The sequence below is a fragment of the Cetorhinus maximus genome, chromosome 1 (assembly GCF_964194155.1).
Source record: "Cetorhinus maximus chromosome 1, sCetMax3.hap1.1, whole genome shotgun sequence".
Classification (NCBI taxonomy): domain Eukaryota; kingdom Metazoa; phylum Chordata; class Chondrichthyes; order Lamniformes; family Cetorhinidae; genus Cetorhinus; species Cetorhinus maximus.
In genome coordinates this window covers 243,008,775-243,036,700 of record NC_135879.1, presented here as the reverse complement: position 1 = coordinate 243,036,700, position 27,926 = coordinate 243,008,775, and the positions used below count along the sequence as shown (strand labels likewise).

At 46.5% G+C, this 27,926-nt stretch overlaps 1 protein-coding gene across 1 annotated transcript in view; it reads left to right on the top strand.

Annotated features, from left to right (window-relative positions):
* dysf (dysferlin, limb girdle muscular dystrophy 2B (autosomal recessive)) overlaps positions 1 to 27,926 on the top strand; it is a 322,715-nt gene that overhangs the window by 141,813 nt on the left and 152,976 nt on the right. Inside the window, exons 20-29 of the mRNA XM_078555028.1 lie at positions 20 to 144; positions 986 to 1,092; positions 10,044 to 10,239; positions 11,254 to 11,409; positions 13,468 to 13,599; positions 17,135 to 17,301; positions 18,941 to 19,055; positions 22,174 to 22,279; positions 23,872 to 24,014; positions 26,459 to 26,632. Of these exons, the coding sequence (XP_078411154.1) occupies positions 20 to 144; positions 986 to 1,092; positions 10,044 to 10,239; positions 11,254 to 11,409; positions 13,468 to 13,599; positions 17,135 to 17,301; positions 18,941 to 19,055; positions 22,174 to 22,279; positions 23,872 to 24,014; positions 26,459 to 26,632 (1,421 nt within the window). The remainder of the gene's footprint in view (positions 1 to 19; positions 145 to 985; positions 1,093 to 10,043; positions 10,240 to 11,253; positions 11,410 to 13,467; positions 13,600 to 17,134; positions 17,302 to 18,940; positions 19,056 to 22,173; positions 22,280 to 23,871; positions 24,015 to 26,458; positions 26,633 to 27,926) is intronic.

Sequence of the window (27,926 nt, the reverse complement as noted above, 5' to 3'; positions counted from 1 at the left end):
TTTCCGGATCTTTCTCAAGGTTGCCATTATTACTTCCTGCCCTGGGGTAACGTCAAGCCGGTGGTGGTCTTGTCATCGTACTGGGAGGATATCAGTTACAGGATTGACGCTCTGAACATCCTGCTTAATGCCGTGGACAGACTTGTGAGTGTTGATGGGGCCGTGTTGTGGTGGAGGGAGGGGGGGGAAGGCTGATGGACAATGGAGAGCCATTGAAAATAAAGGCCCAGAAATTTCACAAAGTTACAGGGGTCTGGGATCAGCCCTCGGACCGTTTGGCTACGGACTCCCACTGGTGTTTGTGGGGTCAGTGGAAGGTCACCACATGGTCGGCTCTTCCAACGTCCTCAGGAGCCTTTCCGCCTATCACACCCGGGGGTGCTGCAGACTGGGGCATTATTGTCTAAGCCAAGAGGGAGGCGGCGTGAGGGGGGCCCATTCTTCCCCTCAGGAACAGCTGTCCGATTTCAGAGCCCACTCTGGCACTGGCCAATAACCTTGGCACTGACTCCTCCCCTTGGTATGAGCCTCTCCCCCTGGCACTGACTCCTCCCCTTGGTATGAGCCTCTCCCCCTGGCACTGACTCCTCCCCTTGGTATGAGCCTCTCCCCCTGGCACTGACTCCTCCCCTTGGTATGAGCCTCTCCCCCTGGCACTGACTCCTCCCCTTGGTATGAGCCCCTCCCCCTGGTACTGACTCCTCCCCTTGGTATGAGCCCCTCCCCCTGGCACTGACTCCTCCCCTTGGTATGAGCCTCTCCCCCTGGCACTGACTCCTCCCCTTGGTATGAGCCTCTCCCCCTGGCACTGACTCCTCCCCTTGGTATGAGCCTCTCCCCCTGGCACTGACTCCTCCCCTTGGTATGAGCCTCTCCCCCTGGCACTGACCCACTGGACATGTTTGTGACCCAATCGTTTTTTTTTACACGGCTACAATCCCATGTTCTATTTGACATGCCTGTGTTGCTCCCATGTTCTTTGTAGGAATCCGCTCTTGAGCTGGTCCATCTTGCCATCAAAGCAAAAAGTCTTGAGAGTGAAGTAAAGAAAAGGATTGATGAACTGATTGACTTTGTCATCACTGACTGCAGGTAGTGCTGAAAAAAATACACAACCACACAGATCACAGGGCAATGCTGCATTTATTACAGAGAATAACGCCCAGTGTCTATTAAAGAGTAACACCTAGTGTCTATTATAGAGTAAGATCCAGTGTCTATTATAGAGTTAGACCCAGTGTCTATTATAGAGTTAGACCCAGTGTCTATTATAGAGTTAGATCCAGTGTCTATTATAGAGTTAGACCCAGTGTCTATTATGGAGAGTAACGCCCAGTGTCTATTATAGAGTTAGACCCAGTGTCTATTATAGAGTTAGACCCAGTGTCTATTATAGAGTTAGACCCAGTGTCTATTATGGAGAGTAACGCCCAGTGTCTATTATAGAGTTAGACCCAGTGTCTATTATAGAGTTAGACCCAGTGTCTATTATAGAGTTAGACCCAGTGTCTATTATAGAAAGTAACGCCCAGTGTCTATTATAGAGTTAGACCCAGTGTCTATTATGGAGAGTAACGCCCAGTGTCTATTATAGAGTTAGACCCAGTGTCTATTATAGAGTTAGACCCAGTGTCTATTATAGAGTTAGACCCAGTGTCTATTATGGAGAGTAACGCCCAGTGTCTATTATAGAGTTAGACCCAGTGTCTATTATAGAGTTAGACCCAGTGTCTATTATAGAGTTAGACCCAGTGTCTATTATAGAAAGTAACGCCCAGTGTCTATTATAGAGTTAGACCCAGTGTCTATTGTAGAGTAACACCCAGTGTCTATTATAGAGTAAGACCCAGTGTCGATTATAGAGTTAGACCCAGTGTCTATTGTGGAGTTAGACCCAGAGTCTATTGTGGAGTTAGACCCAGTGTCTATTATAGAGTAAGACCCAGTGTCTATTATAGAGTAAGACCCAGTGTCTATTATAGAGTAAGACCCAGTGTCTATTGTGGAGTAACACCCAGTGTATATTATAGAGTAACACCCAGTATAGAGAGTAACACCCAGTGTCTATTATAGAGAGCAACACCCAGTGTATATTATAGAGGAACACCCAGTATATAGAGTAACACCCAGTGTCTATTATAGAGAGCAACACCCAGTGTCTATTATAGAGAGCAACACCCAGTGTCTATTATAGAGAACAACACCCAGTGTATATTATAGGATAACACCAGTGTATATTATAGAGTTACACCCAGTATAGAGAGTAACACCAAGTGTCTATTATGGAGAATAACACCATGTGTATTATAGAGAGTAACACCCAGTGTATATTATAGAGAGTAACATCCAGTGTCTATTATAGAGAGTAACACCCAGTGTATATTATAGAGGAACACTCAGTATATAGAGTAACACCCAGTGTCTATTATAGAGAGCAACACCCAGTGTATATTATAGGATAACACCAGTGTCTATTATAGAGTAACACCCAGTATAGAGAGTAACACCAAGTGTCTATTATGGAGAATAACACCATGTCTATTATAGAGAGTAACACCCAGTGTCTATTATAGAGTAACACCCAGTGTCTATTATAGAGAGTAACACCCAGTGTTTATTATAGAGAGTAACACCCAGTGTCTATTATAGAGAGCAACACCCAGTGTCTATTATAGAGAGCAACACCCAGTGTCTATTATAGAGAACAACACCCAGTGTATATTATAGAGAGTAACACTCAGTGTATATTATAGAGTAATACCCAGTGTCTATTATAGAGAGTAACACCCAGTGTCTATTATAGAGAGCAACACCCAGTGTATATTATAGGATAACACCAGTGTTTATTATAGAGTATCACCCAGTGTAGAGAGTAACACCAAGTGTCTATTATGGAGAATAACACCATGTCTATTATAGAGAGCAACACCCAGTGTCTATTATAGAGTAAGGCCCAGTGTCTATTATAGAGTAAGGCCCAGTGTCTATTATAGAGAATAACGCCCAGTGTCTATTATAGAGAATAACGCCCAGTGTCTATTATAGAGAATAACACCCAGTGTCTATTATAGAGAATAACACCCAGTGTCTATTATAGAGAGCAACACCCAGTGTCTATTATAGAGAGCAACACCCAGTGTCTATTATAGAGTAAGGCCCAGTGTGTATTATAGAGAGCAACAGCCAGTGTCTATTATAGAGTAAGGCCCAGTGTCTATTATAGAGAATAACGCCCAGTGTCTATTATAGAGAGCAACACCCAGTGTCTATTATAGAGTAACACCCAGTGTCTATTATAGAGAGTAACACCCAGTGTTTATTATAGAGAGTAACACCCAGTGTCTATTATAGAGGAACACCCAGTATATAGAGTAACACCCAGTGTCTATTATAGAGAGCAACACCCAGTGTACATTATAGGATAACACCAGTGTCTATTATAGAGTTACACCCAGTATAGAGAGTAACACCAAGTGTCTATTATGGAGAATAACACCATGTCTATTATAGAGAGCAACACCCAGTGTCTATTATAGAGTAAGGCCCAGTGTCTATTATAGAGTAAGGCCCAGTGTCTATTATAGAGAATAACGCCCAGTGTCTATTATAGAGAATAACGCCCAGTGTCTATTATAGAGAATAACACCCAGTGTCTATTATAGAGAATAACACCCAGTGTCTATTATAGAGAGCAACACCCAGTGTCTATTATAGAGAGCAACACCCAGTGTCTATTATAGAGTAAGGCCCAGTGTGTATTATAGAGAGCAACAGCCAGTGTCTATTATAGAGTAAGGCCCAGTGTCTATTATAGAGAATAACGCCCAGTGTCTATTATAGAGAGCAACACCCAGTGTCTATTATAGAGTAACACCCAGTGTCTATTATAGAGAGTAACACCCAGTGTTTATTATAGAGAGTAACACCCAGTGTCTATTATAGAGGAACACCCAGTATATAGAGTAACACCCAGTGTCTATTATAGAGAGCAACACCCAGTGTACATTATAGGATAACACCAGTGTCTATTATAGAGTTACACCCAGTATAGAGAGTAACACCAAGTGTCTATTATGGAGAATAACACCATGTCTATTATAGAGAGTAACACCCAGTGTATATTATAGAGAGTAACACCCAGTGTATATTATAGAGGAACACCCAGTATATAGAGTAACACCCAGTGTCTATTATAGAGCAAGGCCCAGTGTCTATTATAGAGAATAACGCCCAGTGTCTATTATAGAGAGCAACACCCAGTGTCTATTATAGAGTAACACCCAGTGTCTATTATAGAGAGCAACACCCAGTGTATATTATAGGATAACACCAGTGTCTATTATAGAGTAACACCCAGTATAGAGAGTAACACCAAGTGTCTATTATGGAGAATAACACCATGTCTATTATAGAGAGTAACACTCAGTGTATATTATAGAGTAATACCCAGTGTCTATTATAGAGAGTAACACCCAGTGTCTATTATAGAGAGCAACACTCAGTGTATATTATAGGATAACACCAGTGTTTATTATAGAGTATCACCCAGTGTAGAGAGTAACACCAAGTGTCTATTATGGAGAATAACACCATGTCTATTATAGAGAGCAACACCCAGTGTCTATTATAGAGTAAGGCCCAGTGTCTATTATAGAGTAAGGCCCAGTGTCTATTATAGAGAATAACGCCCAGTGTCTATTATAGAGAATAACGCCCAGTGTCTATTATAGAGAATAACACCCAGTGTCTATTATAGAGAGCAACACCCAGTGTCTATTATAGAGAGCAACACCCAGTGTCTATTATAGAGTAAGGCCCAGTGTATATTATAGAGAGCAACAGCCAGTGTCTATTATAGAGTAAGGCCCAGTGTCTATTATAGAGAATAACGCCCAGTGTCTATTATAGAGAGCAACACCCAGTGTCTATTATAGAGTAACGCCCAGTGTCTATTATAGAGAATAACACCCAGTGTCTATTATAAAGGAACACCCAGTATATATTATAGGATAACACCCAGTGTCTATTATAGAGTAATGCAGGTGAGGTGATGGAGTTGTGGTATTGTTGCTGGGCTAGTGACCCAGAGGCCCAGGGCAATGCTCTGGAGACCTGGGTTTGAATTCCACCACAGCAGATGGTGGAACTTGAATTAAATAAAAATCTGGAATTAAAAGTCTAATGATGACCATGAAACCATTGTCAATTGTTATAAAAACCCATCTGGTTCACTAATGTCCTTTCCTTTAGGAGAGGATATCTGTTGTCCTCATCTGCACCTGGGGTCTGGCCTACATGTGACTCCAGACCCACAGACTCTTAACTGCCCTCTGAAATGGCCTAACAAGCCACTCAGTTGTGTCAAATCGCTACAAAGCCACAAAAAGGGAATGAAACCAGATTGACGACCTGGCATTGACCTAGGCACCGGAAATGACAATGGCAATCACAGCCCTGTCGACCCTGCAAAGTCCTTCTAACTAATATCTGGGGGCTTGTGCCAAAATTGGGAGAGCTGTCTCACAGACTAGTCAAGCAGCAGCCTGACATAGTCATCCTCACGGATAATGTCCCAGACACCACCATCACCACTGGGGCACAATGGTATAGTCGGGAGGGAGTTGCCCTGGGAGTCCTCAACATCAGCTCGGACCCTATGAAGTCTCATAGCATCAGGTCAAACATGGGCAAGGAAACCTCCTGCTGATTACCATGTACAGCCCTCCCTCAGCTGATGAATCAGTGCTCCTCCATGTTGAACATCACTTGGAGGAAGCACTGAGGGTGGCAAGGGTGCAGAATGTACTCTGGGTGGGGGGGACTTCAATGTCCATCACTGAGAGTGGCTCGGTAGCACCACTGCTGACTGAGCTGGCCGAGTCCTAAATGACATAGCTGCTAGACTGAGTCTGCGGCAGGTGGTGAGGGAAACAACAAGAGGGAAAAACATACTTGCCCTCATCCTCACCAACCTGCCTGCCGCAGATGCATCTGTCCATGACAGTATCAGTAGGAGTGACCACCGCACAGTCGTTGTAGAGACGAAGTCCCGCCTTCACATTTAGGACACCCTCCATCAAGTTGTGTGGCACTACCACCATGCTAAATGGGATAGATTTTGAACAGATTTAGCAACTCAAGACTGGGCATCCATGAGGTGCTGTGGGCCATCAGCAGCAGCAGAATTGTATTCGAACACAACCTATAACCTCATGGCCCGGCATATCCCCCATTCTACCATTACCATCAAGCCAGGGGATCAACCCTGGTTCAATGAGGAGTGCAGGAGGGCATGCCAGGATCAACACCAGGCATACCTAAAAATGATGTGTCAACCTGGTGAAGCTATAACACAGGACTACACGTGTGCCAAACAGCATAAGCAGCAAGTGATAGACAGAGCTAAGCGACCCCACAACCAACGGATGAGATCTAAGCTCTGCAGCCCTGTCACATCCAGTCGTGAATGGTGGTGGACAATTAAACAACTCACTGGAGGAGGAGGCTCCACAAATATCCCCATCCTCAATGACTGGGGAGCCCAGCACATCAGTGCGAAAGATAAGGCTGAAGCATTCACAACAATCTTCAGCCAGAAGTGCCAAGATGATAATCTCGGCCTCCTCCAGAGGTCCCCAGCATCACATGTGCCAGCCTCCAGGCAATTCAATTCACTCCACGTGATATTGAGAAACATCTGAAGGCACTGGATACTGCAAAGGCTATGGGCCCTGACAATATTCCAGCAATAGTAATGAAGACTTGTGCTCTGGAACTTGCCGCGCCCCTAGCCAAACTGTTCCAGTACAGCTACAACACTGGCATTTACCCAGCTATGTGGAAAATTGCCCAGGTATGTCCTGTACACAAAAAGCAGGACAAATCCAACCCGGCCAATTACCGCCCCATCAGTCTACTCTCAATCATCAGTAAAGTAATGGAAAGGGTCATCAACAGTGCTATCAAGCGGCACTTGCTTAGCAATAACCTGACGCCCAGTTTGGGTTCCGCCAGGGCCACTCAGCTCCTGACCTCATTACAGCCTTGGTTCAAACATGGACAAAAGAGCTGAACTCCTGAGGTGAGGCGAGAGTGACTGCCCTTGACATCAAGGCAGCATTTGAGCAAGTGTGGCATCAAGGAGCCCTAGAAAAACTGGAGTCAGTGGGAATCAGGGGGAAACCTCTCTGCTGGTTGGAGTCATACCTAGCACAAAGGAAGATACTTGTGGTCCTTGGAGGTCAGTCATCTCAGTTCCAGGACATCACTGCAGGATGTCCAGGACAAAGCAGCTGCTTGATTGGCATCCCATCCACAAACATTCACTCCCTCCATCACCGATGTGCAGTAGCAGCAGTGTGTACCATCTACAAGATGCACTGCAGGAACTCACCAAGGCTCCTTAGGCAGCACCTTCCAAATCCACAACCACTACCGTCTAGAAGGACCAGGGCAGCAGATAGATGGGAACACCACCACCTGTAAGTTCCCCTCCAAGTCACTCACCCCTCCCTAACAGCACTGTGGGTGTACCTACACCACATGGACTGCAGCGGTTCAAGAAGGCAGCTCACCACCACCTTCTCAAGGGATATTAGGGATGGGCAGTAAATGCTGTTCCAGCCAGCGAAGCCCACATCCCATGAATGAATTAAAATAAAACCTAATATAGAGAGTAAGACCCAGTGTATATTGTAGAGGGTAACACCCAGTGAATATTATAGAAAGTAACGCCCAGTGGAGATTGTAGAGAGTAACACCCAGTGAATATTATAGGGAGGAACACCCAGTGTCTATTACAGAGAGTAACACCCAGTGGAGATTGTAGAGAGTAACACCCAGTGAATATTATAGAAAGTAACACCAGTGTCTATTATAGAGAGGAACACCCAATGTCTGTTATAGAGAGTAACACCCAATGGAGATTGTAGAGAGTAACATCCAGTGAATATTATAGAAAGTAATATCAGTGTCTATTATAGAGAGTAACACCCAGTTTCTAATACAGAGAGTAACACCCAGTGTATATTATAGAGTTTAACAGCCAGTGTCTATTATAGAGTGTATCACCCACTATTATAGAGTAATACCCAGTGTCTATTTTAGAGAGTATCACCCAGTGTCTATTATAGAAAATTACACCCAGTGTCTATTATAGAGTAACACCCAGAATGGAATTGTCCCAGATTTGCACTAAGTGCGGTATCGGGCAGGAAAAAGGATGTTTTACCCGCTGGCTGCAATGGTGGCTTCTCAAGCTTAATTGTCCCAATCCCGCCTCATTAATCATGCATTCCTGGGAAACACGCCATTTCAATGGTGGGTGGGCTCTGATTCGTCTGCCACTTCATCACGCTGGGCAGCATATTTAAAGTGCAGCCACGCGCACACCTCTCGGTGCTTCTAGCCCAGGACAGCTGTGAAGAAGCCATGACCCTGATAGGCAGGAACACTGCAGCCCCCAGGTTTAGTGATACATCCCTCGAGCGCCTTTTGGAAGCCATGGAGGCCCACCATGATGTCATCTACCCCCATCCTGGCAATAAGAGGGGCAGCAACATTACCATTTGGGCTTGATAGGTGACGGCAGTGGTGGTCAGTGCCAATGCTGCGCAGAAATGGTTGGCCATCTAATACAGATAGAGGATGAATGATCTCATTGATGCAGCCAGGGTAAGGTAACCATCTCATCACTCTAAACTCACACCCTCACAAGCCCATCACACATTCACTGGCATCTCACTCACTGCCAGCTCAAGGGACATCACCACTCACCCTCTCTCTCACACACCCTCACATCTCCATCTGGCCTCATCTCCTCTGGACTCTGCCTCCTCAGCCCTCATCCTCTTGAGGCCACTTGCACAGGTCAACATGTGCTCCTCACACACACCCCACAAACATGCTGGGATACCCCATTCTGCAGTACAGCCCTCATCCTCCCCCCACCTTCCCCAGGCAAGACCTTGCCCTGCAGCCATTGAAAAGCCACCAGCCACCACCTCCCCTGCCCGCCTTATGGCTGGTCTGGTAGATAGAGACCTACCCTGCCCATGAGTCCCCCTAAAAAGTGATGCGGTGCTGCCGGTGAAGCCTGGCGCTGATGACTGTGAGTGCTGCCCGAAGCCAGGTAGGCAAACAAACCTCAAAGTCCTGAGCGCAGTGCAGCTCACCAGGTGCCTGTCGCTTATGTACAGTTGTGAAACACTGGCTCAGATGATCTGGTGTGGGGGGGATGATTCCAGCGAGCTGGGCTCATAATGATATGCAACCACCCGCCATTTATGGGCAGATTGGATGTTCGCAAACTGGTTTCGCGAGGTCGTGAAACTGATTTTTGGTCTTCTCGCCATATTGTCCTCTCTCACCACCAAACCCGCCCGGCACCAAAGGGCACGGAAAATTCCGCCCCCCGGTGTCTATTATAAAGAACAACACCCAGTGTCGATTATAGAGAGAAACACTCAGTGTTGAGTAAAGCCCAGTGTACAGTATGGAGAATAGTAACCCCCGTGCATATTGTGGAGAATAACCACCTCCGTGTATGTTATAGAGAATATCAGTCACTATGCATGCATTATAGAAAATACCAAATATTATGCATATTATTGAGAATAGCAGCCCCTGTGTATAATATAGAGAATAGCAGCCCCTTGAGTATATTGTATGGACTAGCCTGTGTATATTATGGAGAATAGAGAATAGCAGCTCCTATGTATTGTAAACAATAACACATGAGTACATGTGTGTAACTTGAGAAGATTAGTACGCAAACCGTGTTACATTAGACCAACCACTAGTTCAATGTTTGACATCTCTCTCCATTCTAATTTGCTATCACAAATTCGGGTCAGAGCAGAAATAATTCTTCAAAATCACATGAATATACACATAACCATAATCCCTAAATCCACAGGCCCCATTCCAGCCATATCCAGCCCTGCCCCTCCTGTTATCCCCAGCACTGACACTGAGAAGACCAAAAATGCCACTGTTAGTAATGTGTTGGAACACACCAAAGTCTTGTCTTTCTCTTTGAACAGTCAACCCCTCCCCAACGTCTTGGAGATTCCCTCTGCTACCTGCCTGGACGGCCACATCTACAGATTCCGCACCACTAACCTACAGCAGATCATACAGGCTGCGGAGAATCTCAGACATGAGGACGGGCCGGAGCTGCAGCTAACCCTGGACCAGGCTGAGGATTGGCTCGTTCGACTGAAGACCATGGCAGAAGAGGTGACTACGCCTTTTCATTCACTGAACTCTAAGAACCTGTACTGAAATTCCATATCTAACATAATGTCCCATTCATACTGAAAGGGATCAGTGCTTGGGGCTGGGATCATCACTGTCCCATCAAACACTCCCAGGACAGGTACAGCACGGGGTTAGATACAGAGTAAAGCTCCCTCCACACTGTCCCCATCAAACACTCCCAGGACAGGTACAACACGGGGTTAGATACAGAGTAAAGCTCCCTCTACACTGTCCCATCAAACACTCCCAGGACAGGTACAGCACGGGGTAAGATACAGAGTAAAGCTCCCTCTACACTGTCCCCATCAAACACTCCTAGGACAGGTACAACACGGGGTTAGATACAGAGTAAAGCTCCCTCTACACTGTCCCCATCAAACACTCCCAGGACAGGTACAGCACGGGGTTCACAGAAGCATAGGTTTGTTCCAGCAGAGAAGAAGGCCATTTGGCCCCTTATTCCTGTGCTGGCCCTCCGAATGAACAGCATCTGCAGCCTTTTGATTTTAATACCCCAAATGAGTCATTCACTTGGTTCCATTCCCCCACCTTCTCCCCCATAACCCTGCACATTGATCCTTTTCAGACAACTGTCTGATTCCCTTTCGAACGCTCTGATTGAACCTGCCTCCTCCACACTTTCAGGCCGGGCATTCCAGACTATCAAACGGAGCAGAGTGAACTCCCTCCATACCGGGTGGCAGGTGGGAGATCAGCCCAGGCCAGCTCGCTGTCCCCCTCAATGCCCTCACGCGATGGACAATTGTGACATTTGCGGGGTTTCATCCCACCGATGTCCTTCTTAATCTCTCTCAGTAACGTCAGCAGAGGCTCCAGCCTTGGAGAACGGGCAAAGTCATGACAGAGGGGGAGAACCTCTGTGGAAATCCCCTCCTCTCACCTCTCTACCCCGTACACGCTGTTTGCGTTATTGTTTGATGAGGATGAGCTTATACCGTTGACAGACAGCAATGTCGTGTGTTTCACCAACAGCCCCAGAACAGTTTGCCTGACATTGTGATCTGGATGTTGCAAGGAGATCGGCGCATAGCCTACCATCGAATTCCTGCCCACGAGGTTCTCTACTCCAGGAGGAACCCTGACTACTCCGGTAAAAACTGTGGGATGCTTCAGACCATCTTTCTGAAGGTGAGGGGCTGATGGGTCTATCTGTTACACGAGAGAACGCACATAGTGAAGCCCACAGGGGAATGGAGGTACCAGTGTCAAAGCAGAAGCGATTGGACCCTCTTACAGGGCAAGACGCTATCGGAATATCGGCAGTCGCCCAGTATGGGAAACACGCTGGGTGAGAAGGTTGTGGATTCAAGCCCAGGCTAACATTTCCATTGTGGTACATAGAGAGTGCTGCACTGTCAGAGGTGCTGTTTTCAGATGAGATATTAAACCCCGACCCTGTCTGTTGGTGTGAAAGACACCATAGATGGAATAGTTTGGAGGATGAGTGGCAGGGAGTCGTTTATAACGTTGATTCCCTCAACCAACCATACAAAAAGGGGAAGATGGTGGCATAGTGGTAATGTCACTGGACTAGTCATCCCGAGGCCCAGCTAACGTTTTGGGACAAGGGTTCAAATTCCACCATGGGCCGCTGGTAGAATTTAAATTGGATTGATAAATCTGGAATGGAAAAGCTGGCCTCAGTAACGATGACCGTGACACCATGGTCGATTGTCTTAAAAAGCATCCACATCACCAATGTCCTTCGGGGAAGGGAACCTGCTCACCTCACCTGGTCTGGCTCACGTGGCGTAGGTGGCATTTGTCATGAGACTCGCCATCCAGAGACCCAGGGTAACGCTCTGGGGACCTGGGTTTGAACCCCACCACGGCAGATGGTGGAATTTGATTTTGGAATGATACGTCTAATGATGACCATGACGCCATTGTTAATTGTCTTAAAAAAAAATGTGCCCTTTAGGAAATCTGCTGTCCTGACTGGGTGGGTCTGGCTGGCCTGCATGTGATTCCAGGCCCACAGACTCTTAATGACCCTCTGGAATGGTGTGGCAAACCACTTGGTTCAGGGGCAATTAGGGACGGGTAATGAACGCTGGCCTAGCCAGTGACATCCTCACCCCATGAAAGGATAAATTAAAAATAGATGATTGAGTTGTTTGCGAGAGCTTGTGTGTGCGCATTGACCACTGTGTCCCCGATATTATTTCTCAATTGGTTGGCAAATGTTTTTGAATGTCCTGAGGCTGTACAAGGTGCTATATAAAGGCAAATCAGGCAAGGTCAGCCCATGCCCAAGGTGTCCTCGAGAGGGTGCTTGGTGAAGCTCCTTCTTCAAGCAGTGCAGCCTTTGTGGTGTAAGTGCTGATGGGGAACAAGTTCCAGATATCCCAGGTACAGGCTGCTGTATGTCCAACGCCGAGATGGTGTGGTGTTCCTGTGCACCTGCCGAGCTTGTCCGAGGGGGTTGGGGGGAGCTGCTGATGGCACATTGAGAGCCAAGGCCGACGTTCACACACGCTTAGCAAGTGGGGGGATATTGGGGTTTGGGCACGGGGCAGGTGGGGAGGTGTTGTGGACAGGAGGTTTGGCACTGGATTCACAAATCAACAACAGAAGCCGGGCTGACATTTTCCCAACCCTCAGCCCAGAGCCACTGAGACATTTTACAGTCAGCTCAGGTCTCCCATAGAATAGATTGAAAGTGGGGGACCTTGCTGGTTTGTGTGGCTCACAGAGGATGTTGAAGAAAGAATCGTTTGAGTTCAGGATGGAAAGGACACGCCTGGACAATCTGATGCTTGGTTTGCTGTGGAATTTGACAGAGGAGAATTTGGGGAGCCTGGGTTTTGATGAAGCAGGTCCCCGGGATAGAGCAGGGAATGGGATGCCCCACAGACAGCCTGCAATGACTCGATGGGCCGAATGGTCTCCTGTGTCATACTAACTCTATGATTGCACGGACATAGATTTTAATTTGATTGACGGGTAGTTTTACTCCACTAGGTTCACGGGAGGGAGATAATTCACCAAGATTGCCCCAGGCAGTGGACCCAGTTTGGTTTTCGTTCTGTCACCTCCCTGAGCAGATTCAGTGAAAGGTCAGAGATCGGGAGATGGGCAGACTGCGCAGTATCGATTGGAATGAGCCACTCTCACCAGGGCGGTGGTCTTCTCTGTGTCTCTATTTCTGTGTGTCATGTGTCACCTCCTCTCCTCCTTTCCCAGCACCCACGGAACAGCTCGAGGTTTGAGAAGATCCCAGGCCAGGCACGAGTACGGATCTGGTTTGGACTGGCTGCGGATGACAAGGAGTTTAACCAGTTCACCGAGGGCAAACTATCAGTCTTCGCAGAAACTGTGAGTTCCACTGACCTGCTATAGAGAGCCCTGTGCTCATAAACACCGTCCCATTCAGGGTCCCGGGTTAGTAAACACCGTCCCATTCAGTGTCCTGTGTTAGTAAACACCGTCCCATTCAGTGTCCCGGGTTAGTAAACACCGTCCCATTCAGTGTCCCGGGTTAGTAAACACCGTCCCATTCAGTGTCCTGTGTTAGTAAACACCGTCCCATTCAGTGTCCCGTGTTAGTAAACACCATCCCATTCAGGGTCCCGGGTTAGTAAACACCGTCCCATTCAGTGTCCTGTGTTAGTAAACACCATCCCATTCAGTGTCCTGTGTTAGTAAACACCATCCCATTCAGTGTCCTGTGTTAATAAACACCGTCCCATTCAGTGTCCTGTGTTAGTAAACACCGTCCCATTCAGTGTCCTGTGTTAGTAAACACCATCCCATTCAGTGTCCTGTGTTAGTAAACATCATCCCATTCAGTGTCCTGTGTTAATAAACACCGTCCCATTCAGTGTCCTGTGTTAGTAAACACCGTCCCATTCAGTGTCCTGTGTTAGTAAACACCGTCCCATTCAGTGTCCTGTGTTAGTAAACACCGTCCCATTCAGTGTCCTGTGTTAGTAAACACCGTCCCATTCAGTGTCCCGGGTTAGTAAACACCGTCCCATTCAGGGTCCCGTGTTAGTAAACACCGTCCCATTCAGTGTCCCGGGTTAGTAAACACCGTCCCATTCAGTGTCCCGTGTTAGTAAACACCGTCCCATTCAGTGTCCTGTGTTAATAAACACTGTCCCATTCAGTGTCCCGGGTTAGTAAACACCGTCCCATTCAGTGTCCCGTGTTAATAAACACTGTCCCATTCAGTGTCCCGGGTTAGTAAACATGTCCCATTCAGTGTCCCGGGTTAGTAAACACCGTCCCATTCAGTGTCCTGTGTTAATAAACACCGTCCCATTCAGTGTCCCGGGTTAGTAAACACTGTCCCATTCAGTGTCCCGAGTTAGTAAACACTGTCCCGTTCAGGGTCCCGGGTTAGTAAACACTGTCCCATTCAGTGTCCCGGGTTAATAAACACCGTCCCATTCAGGTGTCCCGGGTTAGTAAACACCGTCCCATTCAGTGTCCCGTGTTAATAAACACCGTCCTATTCAGTGTCCCGGGTTAGTAAACACCGTCCCATTCAGTGTCCCGGGTTAGTAAACACCGTCCCATTCAGTGTCCCGGGTTAGTAAACACCGTCCTATTCAGTGTCCCGGGTTAGTAAACACCATCCTATTCAGTGTCCCGGGTTAGTGATGCATTATCTATGATAACCTGAAATTATAAATGTTTGGTTCTAAAGTGGCCTAAGGTTCTGTAGTCACCTGGGACAGTAAACCTGGTGTTCTTGACTGACCTGGAATAGTAAATGTTGTGAACCAGAATAACCCAGGGTCCTAATTGTCGTGTTCTGAGTGGTTTTGGGTAGAGAGCTTGGTGTTCTGGATTAACCTGGGTAATGAACGCAGTGCCCTTTAATGACTTGGAACAGTAAATGTTAATTATAGAATAACCTCGGTCAGTAAACGTGTTCTGGAGTGGCATGGGTGGGAAAATATTGTGTTGGCGAATAAGGCAAGACAGCAAGTGTTGTGTTTGAGAATGACCAGGATGGCAGATATTCATTTCCGAAATGACTTTTGGGGGAGGCGTGTGGGCGGGGGTGGGGAGGATAGTTGTGTTCTACAATGAATGGACCCCGCAATCGAATTATTCTAGAACGATCTGGAATTGTAAGTGTGTTCTTCAGTAGTGGGCTTGGGGGGAGAGGGGGGTGGTGGGGATGGGATGGATGGGAGGGGGGTATCACTATTGTTGTAAGTCTAAATCGTTAATATGTACAACAAACGGCAAGGGCCCCAACACCGAGCCCTGTGGAACGCCACTGGAAACAGTTTTCCATTCGCAAAAACATCCATCCGTCATTACCCTTTGTTTCCTGTCACTGAGCCAATTTTGGATCCAACCTGCAACCTTCCTCTGAATCCCATGAGATTTCACTTTCCTGACCAGGCTGCCAAGTGGGATCTTGTCAAGGGCCTTACTGAAATCCATGTAGACGACATCCACTACACCACCCTCATCAATCCCCCTTGTTACTTCCTCAAAAAATTATATTAAGTTAGTAAGACACGCTCTTCCCCTAACAAAACCATGCTGACTATCTCTGATCAATCTGTGCCTTTATAAGGGCACCAACCCACAAGTTACCATGTACATCTCTGATAGGCCCTATCCTTTCCTTAGTTATTCTCTTGCTCTTAATGTGCTGGTAAAACATCTTAGGATTTTCTTTGATTTTAACAGCCGATATTTTTTCATATCCTCTCTTTGCTTTCCTAATTTCCATTTTTACTTCACCCCTGTACTTCCTATACTCCTCTGGGCTTTCTACAGTATGAAGCCTTCTGTGACTGTCATAAGCTTTATTTTTCTGCTTTATCTTGGTCGGTATGCTTCTAGATAACCAGGGGGCTCTAGATTTGGCAGTACCACCCTTTATCTTTGTGGGGATATGTCTACACTGTGCACGTAGAATCTTGCCTTTGAATGCCTCCCACTGATTTGACACAGTTTTTCCTTCCAGTAGCTGTATCCAGTCCACTATCGCCAGCTCAACTCAGCTTTGTAAAATTTGTCTTCCCCCAATTTAGAACTTTTACTCCTGTTCTATCTTTGTCCTTTTCCATAGTGATGCTAAATCTAACTATATCATGGTCACTATCTCCAAATAGTCCCCCACTGCTACTTCATCCACTTGCCCAGCTTCATTTCCTAAGACTAAATCTAGAATTGCGCCCTCTCTCGCTGTGCTTGTTAAGTGCTGGCTAAAAAAAATTCCCTTGAATGCAGTTCAAGAACTTTGTGCCCTCTCACTGTTCATATCCCAGTCGATATTAGGGTAGTTGAAGTCCCCAACGATTACTACCCTATTGTTTTTGCACTCAGAAATCTGTCTACATATTTGCTCTTCTAACTCCCTTCTACTATTTGTGGAGGGGGTAGGTGTTGTATTCTAGAATGACTTAGAATGGCGATGTGCTGGGCCCTAGAATAGCATGAGAACACAGGCTGTGTGTTCTAGAATAACATAGTGGTTGTGCATGCTGTGTTTTAAAGACTGATTTTGTAAGTGCCCAGAAATGACTTTTGCATTCTAGGATGAGAGGGGCTAATAATTGTTATGTTCTAAAGTGGCCAGGTTATAGTAAATGTTTGTTCTAGAGTGAACCCAGATCGTGAATATTGTGGTCTAGAATAACTTGCGATACTATACCTGGTGTTCCAGAGTGACCTGGGATAGTAAATGCTGCATTCTAGAGTGTCTTTGGGTAATGAACATTTGCACCCTGATCCCTCTACATTCGTATCAGATTTTTATACTGTGATCGGGATTTCCAGCCGTTTCATTGGTAAATGTTGATGCCCTCCTGTGTGGATGTTTCGGACTGTGTTCTGCCTTGATGGGTAGCAGGCTAATGGAGCCATGTTTGTTGTGCAGTATGAAAACCAGACCAAGTTGGCTCTCGTGGGGAACTGGGGAACTACAGGCCTCACCTACCCCAAATATTCGGACATTACTGGAAAGATCAAGCTCCCCAAAGACTCCTTCCATCCTTCCCCAGGCTGGGCTTGGGCAGGAGACTGGTTCATCTGTCCTGAAAAAACGTGAGTACATATCCCGGTGGGGGCAGGGAGGGATGGTGGTGGATTTGAGAATGTGGCATTGAAGCATGGGGTGCAGGAGATTAACTGAGGAGGCAAAGTGATTCCAAGTTCTGCGTCGTAAAACTTCAGTGAAACTCTTGGATGTAATAAGAAAGGGCAGAATGAGGTATTATCCATGACACTCTCTTCCCCCTCAGGTACTTTGAGGGGTCTGACATGGCTTTGGTGGGACTGCGCCTGGAGTATCGTGTACAGTTTTAGCCTCCCTCTCTAAAGAAGGATATACTTGTCGTAGAGGGAGTGCAACCAAAGTTCACTAGACAGGTCTCTGGGATGGAAGGGTTGTCCTATGAGGAGAGATTGAGGAGACTGGGCCTATATCTTGTAGAGTTTAGAAAACTGAGAGGTAATCTCCATGAAGCATACTAAATTCTTACAGGGTTTGATAGGGTAGATGCAGGAAGGATGTTTCCCTGGTTGGTGGGGGGGATCTAGAACCAGGGGACGCAGTCTCAGAATAAGAGTTAGGCCATTTAGGACTGAAATGAGGAAGAATTTCTTCACTCAGAGGATGGTAAATCTTTAGAATTCTTTACCCCAGAAGTTATGGAGGCTCGGTTATTGAGTATGTTCAGGACAGAGATGTCGGTATTAAAGATATCAAAGGATATGGGGATTGTGGGGGGAAAGTGGCGTTGAGGTAGAAAATCAGCCATGATCTAGTTAAATAATGGAGCAGGCTTGAGGGGGCTAACTGGCCTACTCCTGCTCCTATTTCCCAGGTGGAGACCCAACCCCTCCCCTCCCCCCTCCCCCCCATCCCCCCTCCCCCCCGGTGTCAGCCATGTTTCACTCTCGCCTTTAAGTTATAAGATTGTGGGTTCATGTCCTACTCCAGCACCCGAACACAAAATTCTAGGCTGACACTTCAGTACAGTACTGAGGGCGTGTTGCTGTGCCAGGGAAGCCATCTCTCGGACGAGATGTTAAACCCATGGGTCCTGTCCGCCCCCTCAGGCGAATGGAAAAGATCCTAACGAGTAATTCTGAAGAAGAGCCGGGGGGAGTTCTCCTCAGTATCCTGGGCTAATACCGATCTCCCAACCGACCACAATTAGGGAAAAATAAAACCTCTTATCTGGTTATTGCCATGTTCCTGTTGTGGGATCTTGTTGCGCATTAATTGGCTGCTGCATATACAGCACTGAAGCCACTCAAAAAAGTGTTTTTATTGACGATAGAGCTCATGAAGGCACTATAGGCAGGGGGATTCTTTCTATCTTGTCTGCGACTTACGTGAGGCATTATTCCGATTGAGTTTACCAGCTGCATCACTGAGATCCCTGCTGAGCTCTGCCCAAGGGAACTAGTCAGCACCCAGCCACTAGCAAATGGGAAGGTAAAGGCTCCAACCCTCACCTGATGGGCAGCTTTGCATGAGCAATTCACACCAGATCCAGCAAGGAACGGCTGTATCACCCGGACAGGGTAGTGTAGTGGTTACGCAACCTGAATTTATAAAAGGTGTGTTCGTTGCAGTATTCGGCTTGGCCTGGCGATACATGGGCCTGCGTTGACACGGTAACCCTGGAGGGGGCACGCCGCCCTTTAACGCGTTTCTGGGCGTTCTCACTTGCAGCTTGCTCTACGACGCTGATGCTGGTCACCTGACCTTCGTCGAGGAGGTGTTTGAGAACCAGGTCCGGTTGCCGGTGGGACAGTGGATTCAAATGGCCGATGCCTACTCTGACGTTGTAAGTACCTTCACAGGATCATAGAATGACGCAGCACTAAAGGAGGCCATTCATCCAATCGTGCCTTTGCTAGCTCTCTGAGAGAGCTGACCACTCCTCCTTCCCCCATAGCACTATAATGTTTTCCTTCTTCAGGTATTTATCGAATCCTCTGGCGAGTTGGCCATAAATTTGCTTCCTCTTCTCTTTCGGGCAGTGCGTTCCGGATCACAACAAGCCTTTGTGTAAAAAAATAAAAATCTCCTCATCTCCGCTCTAGTTCTTTTGCCTATTATCGGAAATCCTCTGCTCCTGCTGGTGGCTTCTCCTTCTTCATCAAAACCCCAATTCAAAATTTTGAACATCCCTATTGAATGTCTCCTAACCTTGCCTTTCTTACATTTGTTCATGAGATGTGGGTGTCGCTGGCTAGGCCAGCATTTATTTCCCATCCCAAATTGCCCTTGTTCAGAGGGGCAGTTAAGAGTCAACCACACGGCTGTGGGTCTGGAGTCATGTGTAGGCCAGACCAGGTAAGGACGGCAGATTTCCCTCCCCTAAAGGGCATTAGTGAACCAGATGGGTTTTTACAACAATCGGTAACGGTTTCATCATTACATTAGACTTTTAACTCCAGGTTTTTATTGGATTCAGATTTCACCCAGGTCCCCAGAGAATTACCTGGGTCTCTGGAATACTAGCCCAGTGACAATACCACTCTGCCGCCAACACTTCCCCCTGCTCAAAGGAGAACAATTGTAGCTTCTCCAGTTTCCCCTGGATGTTCCTACTTCCTGTGTCTGTCGGTAATATTCGACCTTCAATGAGGAAGAGCCCTCTCATAGAATCATAGAAAGGTACAGGACAGAAGGAGACCATTTGGTCCATTGAGTCTCTTGCGCTGTCTCTTTGGAAGAACAATCCCATTAGCCCCACTGTCCAGTTTTATCCCTAGCTCCCCACAATCCTTCAAATATTTATCCAATTTCCTTTTGAAAGCTATCGCGGAATCTGTATCAAGCACCCCATCAGACAGTGCATTCCGAATCCTAACCATTCATGGTCGAAAAAGGATCTTCCCTCAATCCGCCTCTGTTTCTTTTGGCAATCATCTTAAATCGGTGCCCTCTAGCTAGTGACTCTTTAACCATTGGAACCAGTCTCTCTCTATTTACTCTATCTGAACCCGTCATGATTTTAAACATCTCTATCATGTCGCCTCTTAGCTTTTTCTGTTCAACAGAGAACATCCCCAGTTTCTCCAGTCTATCCAGGTAACTCTAATCCCTCACCCCTGGAACCATCCTAGTAAATCTCTTCTGTACCCCCTCTCCAAAGCCTTCACATCCTTCCTAAAGTGCCATGGGGCCCAGAATTGGACACAATACTCAAAGCTGGGGCAGAAGTAATGTTTTATAAAGGTAGTGGTTTCATCGTACAGAACGTGTGTGTTGCTGATAAAAGAGACATGTAAAAGCTTTTCATCTTGCACTCATCAGGACACTTCGCGAGAATACCAATATAAGGAGAAAAACAACAATTTATACTGTACGTGAAGAGAGTGCTGATTTGGTTAGCAAGTGGACTGCCAAGCATTGTTTGAAATTTAAACCAGGCAGCTTGACCCTGATTGGTCAAGGCATTGCTCTGAGGAATGAGTCAGCGAATGGCTGTCACTTATTTTGTTTAGCTGAAACAGACGCAATGTGGGTGCGCGTTCTTTCTGTCTGCAAAGAACAGGGCCTGTGTATTAATATATTCAAACAATGCTTAGCTGTTAACTGTCAGCCACCATCAATTGGTGCATTATTCATGACAACACTTCTACAAATCAGAGTCCACTTGCCCACCAATCAGCACTTTCTTCTCATACAGAATAAGTTGTTGTTTTATGAAGGGTTAACAGAACTTCCTGGACTTTGTAATTTATGCCTCTATTTATAAAGCCCAAGATCCCATATGTTTTATTAACTGCTTTGTTAACCATAGAACCATAGAAAAGTTACAGCACAGAAGGAGGCCATTTGGCCCATCTTGTCCATGCCAGCCTGAGGACACCCAGGTGCCCTTTCTAATCCCACCTTCCTGCACCCTCTGCGTAAAAAAGTTCTTCCTCATGTTCCCCCCCCTACACCTTCTGCCACTTATCTTGAATCTATGTCCCCTGGTTCTAGAATTCTCCATCAAGGGAAACAATTTTATCCTGTCCTCTCTATCTATTCCCCTCATAATTTTGTACACCTCAGTCAAGTCACCTCTCAGCCTTCTTTGTTCTAAGGAAAATAACCCCAACCTATCCAATCTCCCCTCGTAGCTACACTTTTCTAACCCTGGCAACATTCTTGTAAACCTCCTCGGCACTCTCTCCAGAGCTATTACAACCTTCCTGTAATGTGGTGACCGGAACTGCACACAATACTCCAGTTGTGGCCTCACCAGTGTTTAACCTTGGAAGATCTGAGCATAAACATAGTAACATAGAAAATTTATGGCACAGAAGGAGGCCATTTGGCCCATCTTGCCCATGGTAGCTGAAAATGAGCCATCCAGCCTAATCCCACTTTCCTGCCCTGTAAGTTTTGGCAATTCAAGAATCACACCAAAACGATGAGGGTTTCTGCCTCTTACCACCCTTTTAGATGGAGAATGCCAGACCCCAACACCCTCTGGGTAAAAAAAATTCTCCTCAACTTCCCCTCTAACCCTTCTGTATCTCATTGGCCAGAGGACGCTCAATGATGAGATTTACCCTTATGTGTGTGAAAATGATGGCCAGGGTCTATCAAGCCTGCCCCACATCCTTATGAAATCTCACTGATTAGAAGCCCCCAAACCCTCCAGCCATCTTGGTGAGGCAAAAAAAAACACTGATAAAAAGATCAAAGGTAAATTCCTGTCCCACCCCCATAGGCAATGGTGCCCATATCACCTGCTTTTCAACCCACCTTTTATAGGATGTAAGCTGCTCCTTAACCAAGGAACTTTTGAAGCAGTGAGTGTTGGATAATGGAGCGCCAATATGTCTCAATTTTAAGGCGCACTTGAGATGGAGGCTCCTGAACTCACTGAAGTTCCTTGAGACGGAGATCAGGTATTAGTGCGAGTGTGGGTTATGTAATGAAAATCCTTTCTGTCATAGAATGGAGAGAAGGTGCTACCTAAGGATGACATTGAGTGTCCAGTGGGCTGGATATGGGAAGACATTGAATGGTCTACAGACCTCAACCGAGCTGTTGATGAACAAGGTAGGTGTTGTCCGGTCAGGAGGAGTGAAGTAACCTTGAGTGTCTCTATTTACCAACTCTCCTCTGAACCTTCCCCCTTCGTTCCTGTAAGTAACCTTCTTGCATCTTCAGGCTCATCACACCATCTCCAACTCCAACTCATTCTTTCCACAAAGCCTCCGAGCCTTCCCTCAGTCTTTCCCTTCCCCCATGCCAACTGTAACCCAAGCTTGGTAACGCTTGACTGCTACTCCTGGCCAGGCGGTGGGGGAAGCATTACAAGAGGTCCAAACGGCCAATTTCAGACCAGCACTCCCAGTATTGTCCGCAGCAACTACAACAACAGCTTGCATTTATTTAGCACCCTTAGGGTAATAAAATACCACAAGGTGCTTCACAGAGGATAGTAAGGAGATATTAGGTCAGTTGACCAAAACCTCAGTCAAATAAGAAGCACCTTAAAGAAGGAGAAAGATGTAGAGAGGCGGAGAGGCTTTGGAAGAGGAGTCCAGAGATTTGGACTCAGCTAACTTATGGCCACCAACAGTGGAGCAATTAAAATCCAGGGGAGCACAGAGACCTCGGAGGGTTCCAAGGATAAGGAGGGCAGAGGCCATGGAGTCATTTTTAATGCAAGGATGGGGTTTTTATATATTGAGTTGTTGCCAGATTCGGAGCCAATGTAGGTCAATGAGCACATGGGTGATGAGGTGAATGGGACTTTGTGAGAGTTGGGATAGAGACAGCAGAAGGTTTTAGTGTGCTCAAGTTTACTGAGGGTGAAATAAGTTAGATTAGCTGCATATGATAAACCCTCCAACATTGAGTGGACAGTCGAAATACAGAGTTGGAGTTCATGCTAGTAAAAAAGATAAGTTGCCGAGAGGCAGTGGAAACTGTGACTCAACAAAGAGTCAGCATCATCAGGGGACGAGGGCTTAGAGTTTTTTTTATTTGTTCACGGGATGTGGGCGTCGCTGGCTAGGCCAGCATTTATTGCTGCCCATCCCTAATTGCCCTTGAGAAGGTGGTGGTGAGCTGCCTTCTTGAACCGCTGCAGTCCATGTGGTGTAGGTACAGCCACAGTGCTGTTAGGGAGGGAGTTCCAGGATTTTGACCCAGCGACAGTGAAGGAACAGCCGATATATTTCCAAGTCAGGATGGTGAGTGACTTGCAGGTGGCGGTGTTCCTATGTTCCTGCTGCCCTTGTCCTTCTAGGTGGTAGACGTTGTGGGTTTGGAAGGTGCTGTCTAGGGAGCCTTGGCAAGTTCCTGCGGTACATCTTGTAGATGGTACACACTGCTGCCACTGTGCGTCATTGCTGGAGGGAGTGAATGTTTAAGATGCTTATAGTTTCTGTGCAATAGGTTCGAGAGGCTGAATGGCCTCCTCCTGTTCCTATGTAACAGGCTTGAGGGGCTGAATGGCCTCCTCCTGTTCCTATGTCCCTAACTTCAAACTGTTGAGTGGTTTCTTTCACCAGTCAAATGAGCATTGATTCAACCAACTAGAGTTAGAAGTAGGCCAGAATGGTTAAGGGCATCAGGTTTCCTTCCCTGGGGGCTTGTTCCAGCTCTGATCTATTCTTCTGATTCCCCCCCACTTTCCCCAGGTTGGGAGTACGGATTCACCATCCCACCAGACCGGAAACCCAAGTCCTGGTCACCAGCGGAGAAGATGTACCACACGAACAGACGGCGCCGATGGGTGCGCATGCGCCGGAGGGACCTTAAACAGATTGACACGCTTCACAAGGTGAGAGTGCAGCATCGCAGAGATAAGCTACCAATGGCAAAGGTGGAAAGTTATTGAACGGGCTGTCCCTTTTTTGGGGGAGTCCCCTTTATGGGGACCACCTCACACCTCCACATCGAGGGGGGGGGCTAATTTAATCTCAGTCCAAGGCCACAAGTGGTTCCTTTCCATAATCGGATAATCCAGACTGACATCCCAGTGCAATACTGAGAGAGTGCTGCACTGTCAGTGGAGCTGTCTTTCAGTAAACTGAGTCCCCCGTCTGTCCACTCACGTGGATGTAAAAGATCCTACGGCCATTATTTCAAAGGAGATCATGTGGTCTGTACAATGTGGCCACCCCCACCCCCCCACAGCCGAGCAACATCACAGAAACGGATTACATGGTCATGATCACATTGCTGTTTGTGGGAGCTTGCTGTGCACAAATTGGCTGCGGCATTTCCTACACTTGAAAACATATTTCATTGGCTGTGGAGCGTTTAAGTACATCCTGATCAATCAATGAAATGTCTCCTTTCTGTTCTCTGAATGGTTTATTTCTGGCATGTTCTGCTTGTATTTAATACACCATGGAGTCACTAGGGATATTTAATTATTAAATACTATTAATAAATTATTATTAAATTATTATGGTATTTAGTACACCATAGAGTCACTAGGGGTCACTGTTGCTCTTTGAATCCAAGCTATGTTGCTGAATAAACCAAACCAAGAGTGAAGCAGAATAAACTCCTCAGATTAAATAACAAGAATATCTGTTGTGGTGTGTTACTAGATAGCTTCTAAAAATAGCTCTGTAAACGCTGCTTGTCAGTAAACTTGATGAGGTAATGTTCTCTAAGGACACGATTGCAAGTTAAGTCAACGTAGGTTGAGGTCATTGAAAGTAGAATTGATTCACTAAAGTCCTTCTCTTGGTTATTTCAAGATTTCTGTGTTAGTAACAAAGTGCGTGTCCTTTCACACTCTTCAGGTGAAGTGAAAGTTACTGTAGTCCCAGAGGGCCATAGGCTGCTCTCTCGATAGAGGGAGACAACTGGCGGCAAGTTTAACCTGAGGCTCACCACACCTGAGGTTGAGGGGTGAGGTTGGGAAGGCAGGAGCCTTACATGGATGACCTCAGCCAGTACAGGAATTGAAACTACACTGTTGCTGTCAGAGACCAGCCATCCAGCTAACTGAGCTAACCAGCTTTCAGTGTACCCATTAACACAGATGGTGCTGTCTGAGATGATGCTTCTTTTATAAGGATTGCAACATTTCACATTGCATAGGAACAGGAGGAGGCCGTTCAATTAGCTTTTAAAGTGCATTTATGAACTTGTTGGGTTTTAAAAGGCCTTAATGAATTTATTTGGTTTCTAAAGGATGGTGACAACCATGTTGGGTTTTAAGGGTCATTAATGAACATTACATAGGATTACATAAAACATAACACAGAAACAGGCCATTCGGCCCATCCAGTCCATGCCGGTGTTTATGCTTCAATCGAGCCTCCTCCATGTTTCCTCACCTAAATTTATCATTGTAACCCTCTATTCCCTTCTCCTTCATATGTTCCTCTTAAATGCACCATTTCAACCACTCCCTCTGGTAGCGAGCTCCACATTCTCACCACTCTATGGGGAAAGAGTTTTTTGAATTCCCTATTTGATTTCTTGGTGACTCCTATATTGATGACCTCTAGTTATGCTCTTCCCCACAAGAGGAAACACTCTCTGTGTCCACTCTGTCAAAACCTTTAGTCATTTTAAAGACCTCTATTAGGTCACCCCTCGAACTTCCTTTTCAACAGAAGAGACCCAGCGTGTCAATCCTTTCCTGAAGACATTGCAGGTATCTTCCTTGTCAATCCTTTGCACATCCTGTTTATAATATGGTGGCCAGAATTTTGTGCAACTGGTGGGAGAGCAATATAAATTTTAAAATAAAAAAACCTGTATTCATGACAGGGTCATTATCCTGCTTGATTTATCTCATTTTGCACCCTTTGGGATGTCCTGCACTGTTGGCCTCTCTCCTAGGCCTAGATTCCTCAAGTTATCAAATTGTTAATTCATTTGGTTAATAAAGCACAGATGAAGAGAATGTTATTTGTACAGGGCGCGTCGTTAGGATCTGGAACGTGCTGCCGGAAAGGGTAGCAGAAGCAGATTCAACTGTAACTTCCAACAGGGAATTGGATTCCATGGAATGATACATATTGACCCAATTCCCAGTATTGACCCAGTTCCTTCCTGAAAGTGTTGAATCTGCCTCCACTGATTTTTTGGCTAATACATGACGGAAAAGGAAAAAAAATGCAAGTCTACGGGGAAAGGGCAGTGGGGGGCGGGACTAGCTGGATAGCTAAGTGAGAGGGCTGACACAGCCATGATGGGCCAAATGGCCTCCTTTTGTGCTTTTCCAATTCAGTAATGTTAAACGTTTCCTTCTGGTAGGCCAAGGCTGATGATCTGGAGATCGAAGGTTGGGAATACGCCTCCCTCTTTGGTTGGACATTCCACTTGAAGCAGCGGAAGACAGATACCTTTCGCCGGAGAAGGTGGAGGCGTCGCATGGAGCCTCTGGAGAAGGCCGGGCCATCCGCAGTGTTTGCTCTGGAAGGTGCATTGGTGAGTGAAGGATCCACTCTCAGTTTTCTCCCAGTCTCTGGTTTCCTGAGCCTCCCTCCGCTCTGTCCTTGACGCGACTGTCCTCAGAACTCCTTCCCCAAGTTCCTCTGATTTTCAACCACCTTTAAAGCCCCTTTTAAAGCTCATCCACCGAGCCACCCCACCTCTTGGGTAAGCCTTCGGCAAAGAGTCAACAATTGCTCGTCATTCCTATCTCCAGATGTGAACATGCTATTTCTGTGGCATTGCCTGACCTTGCCCTTGTCGCCGCTTGTCTCCTCCTGAACCTCTAGGCTTAGCTATTCCAACGTATTCCTGCCCAACCTCCCTCACGTTCCACCCCCATAACCTTGAGCTCATCCAAACTCTGCTGTCGCCGTGTCCCATTCACTCGTCACCCCTGCACTCACTGACCTACGCTGGCCCCTGTTTAAGCAACGTGTTGAATTTACATTCTCACCCTTGTTTTCAAATCCTTCCCTGGCCTCATTTTTCACTATCTCGGTCACCTCCATCGACCCACAACCTCCGAGATCTTCACGACTTCCAATTCTGGTCTCTTGAGCGCCCCGATTGTAATCATTCCACCATTGGCAGCCACTCCTGCAGCTATTGAGGTTTTAAGCTCTGGAATTCCCTCCCTACACTTCTCCACCTTTCTATCTCACCTTCCTCCTTTAAGACACTCCTTAAAACCTACCTCTTTGACCAAACTTTTGTCACTTGACCTAATGCCTCCTCATGTGGCTCTCTGTCAAATTTGGTTTGATAACCCTCTTGTCTTGAGACCTTTTACTGTGTTAAAGGAGCTATATGAATGCAGGTTGTTGTTGTGATGAATCGATAATCGGTCTAATCAGTTCTAATCGAGCAAATTTTTGCTTGTGTGGATTCTGTGCACATAATGCTGATTCCCATGCCAACTTGGCTTGGCAGCACACCGACTCTTGCGCAAATGGAGATACTGGTGAGCGCTGCTGCCCATGTCCACAGCGGCTGTGAGATAGGTAGGGGAGTGGGAAGTAGTTTGTTATTCTAGGTCACTCTCTGGAACCTGTTCAAAATCGGAGTTACAGTCAGAATGACATAGCAGACCCAACTCCATGCACATTTACAGCATGGAACAAGCCAATCAGCCCATTATTGCACTGGCATCATGCAATCCCAAACTAATTACCCCACAATTAATTGAACAAACCCAAATCCCAAAACAAATCCCACTGCCCCACTCTCTCCCCATTGCCCTGTATCAATCCCAAACTAATCCCACTGCCCCGCTCTCTCCCCATCGCCC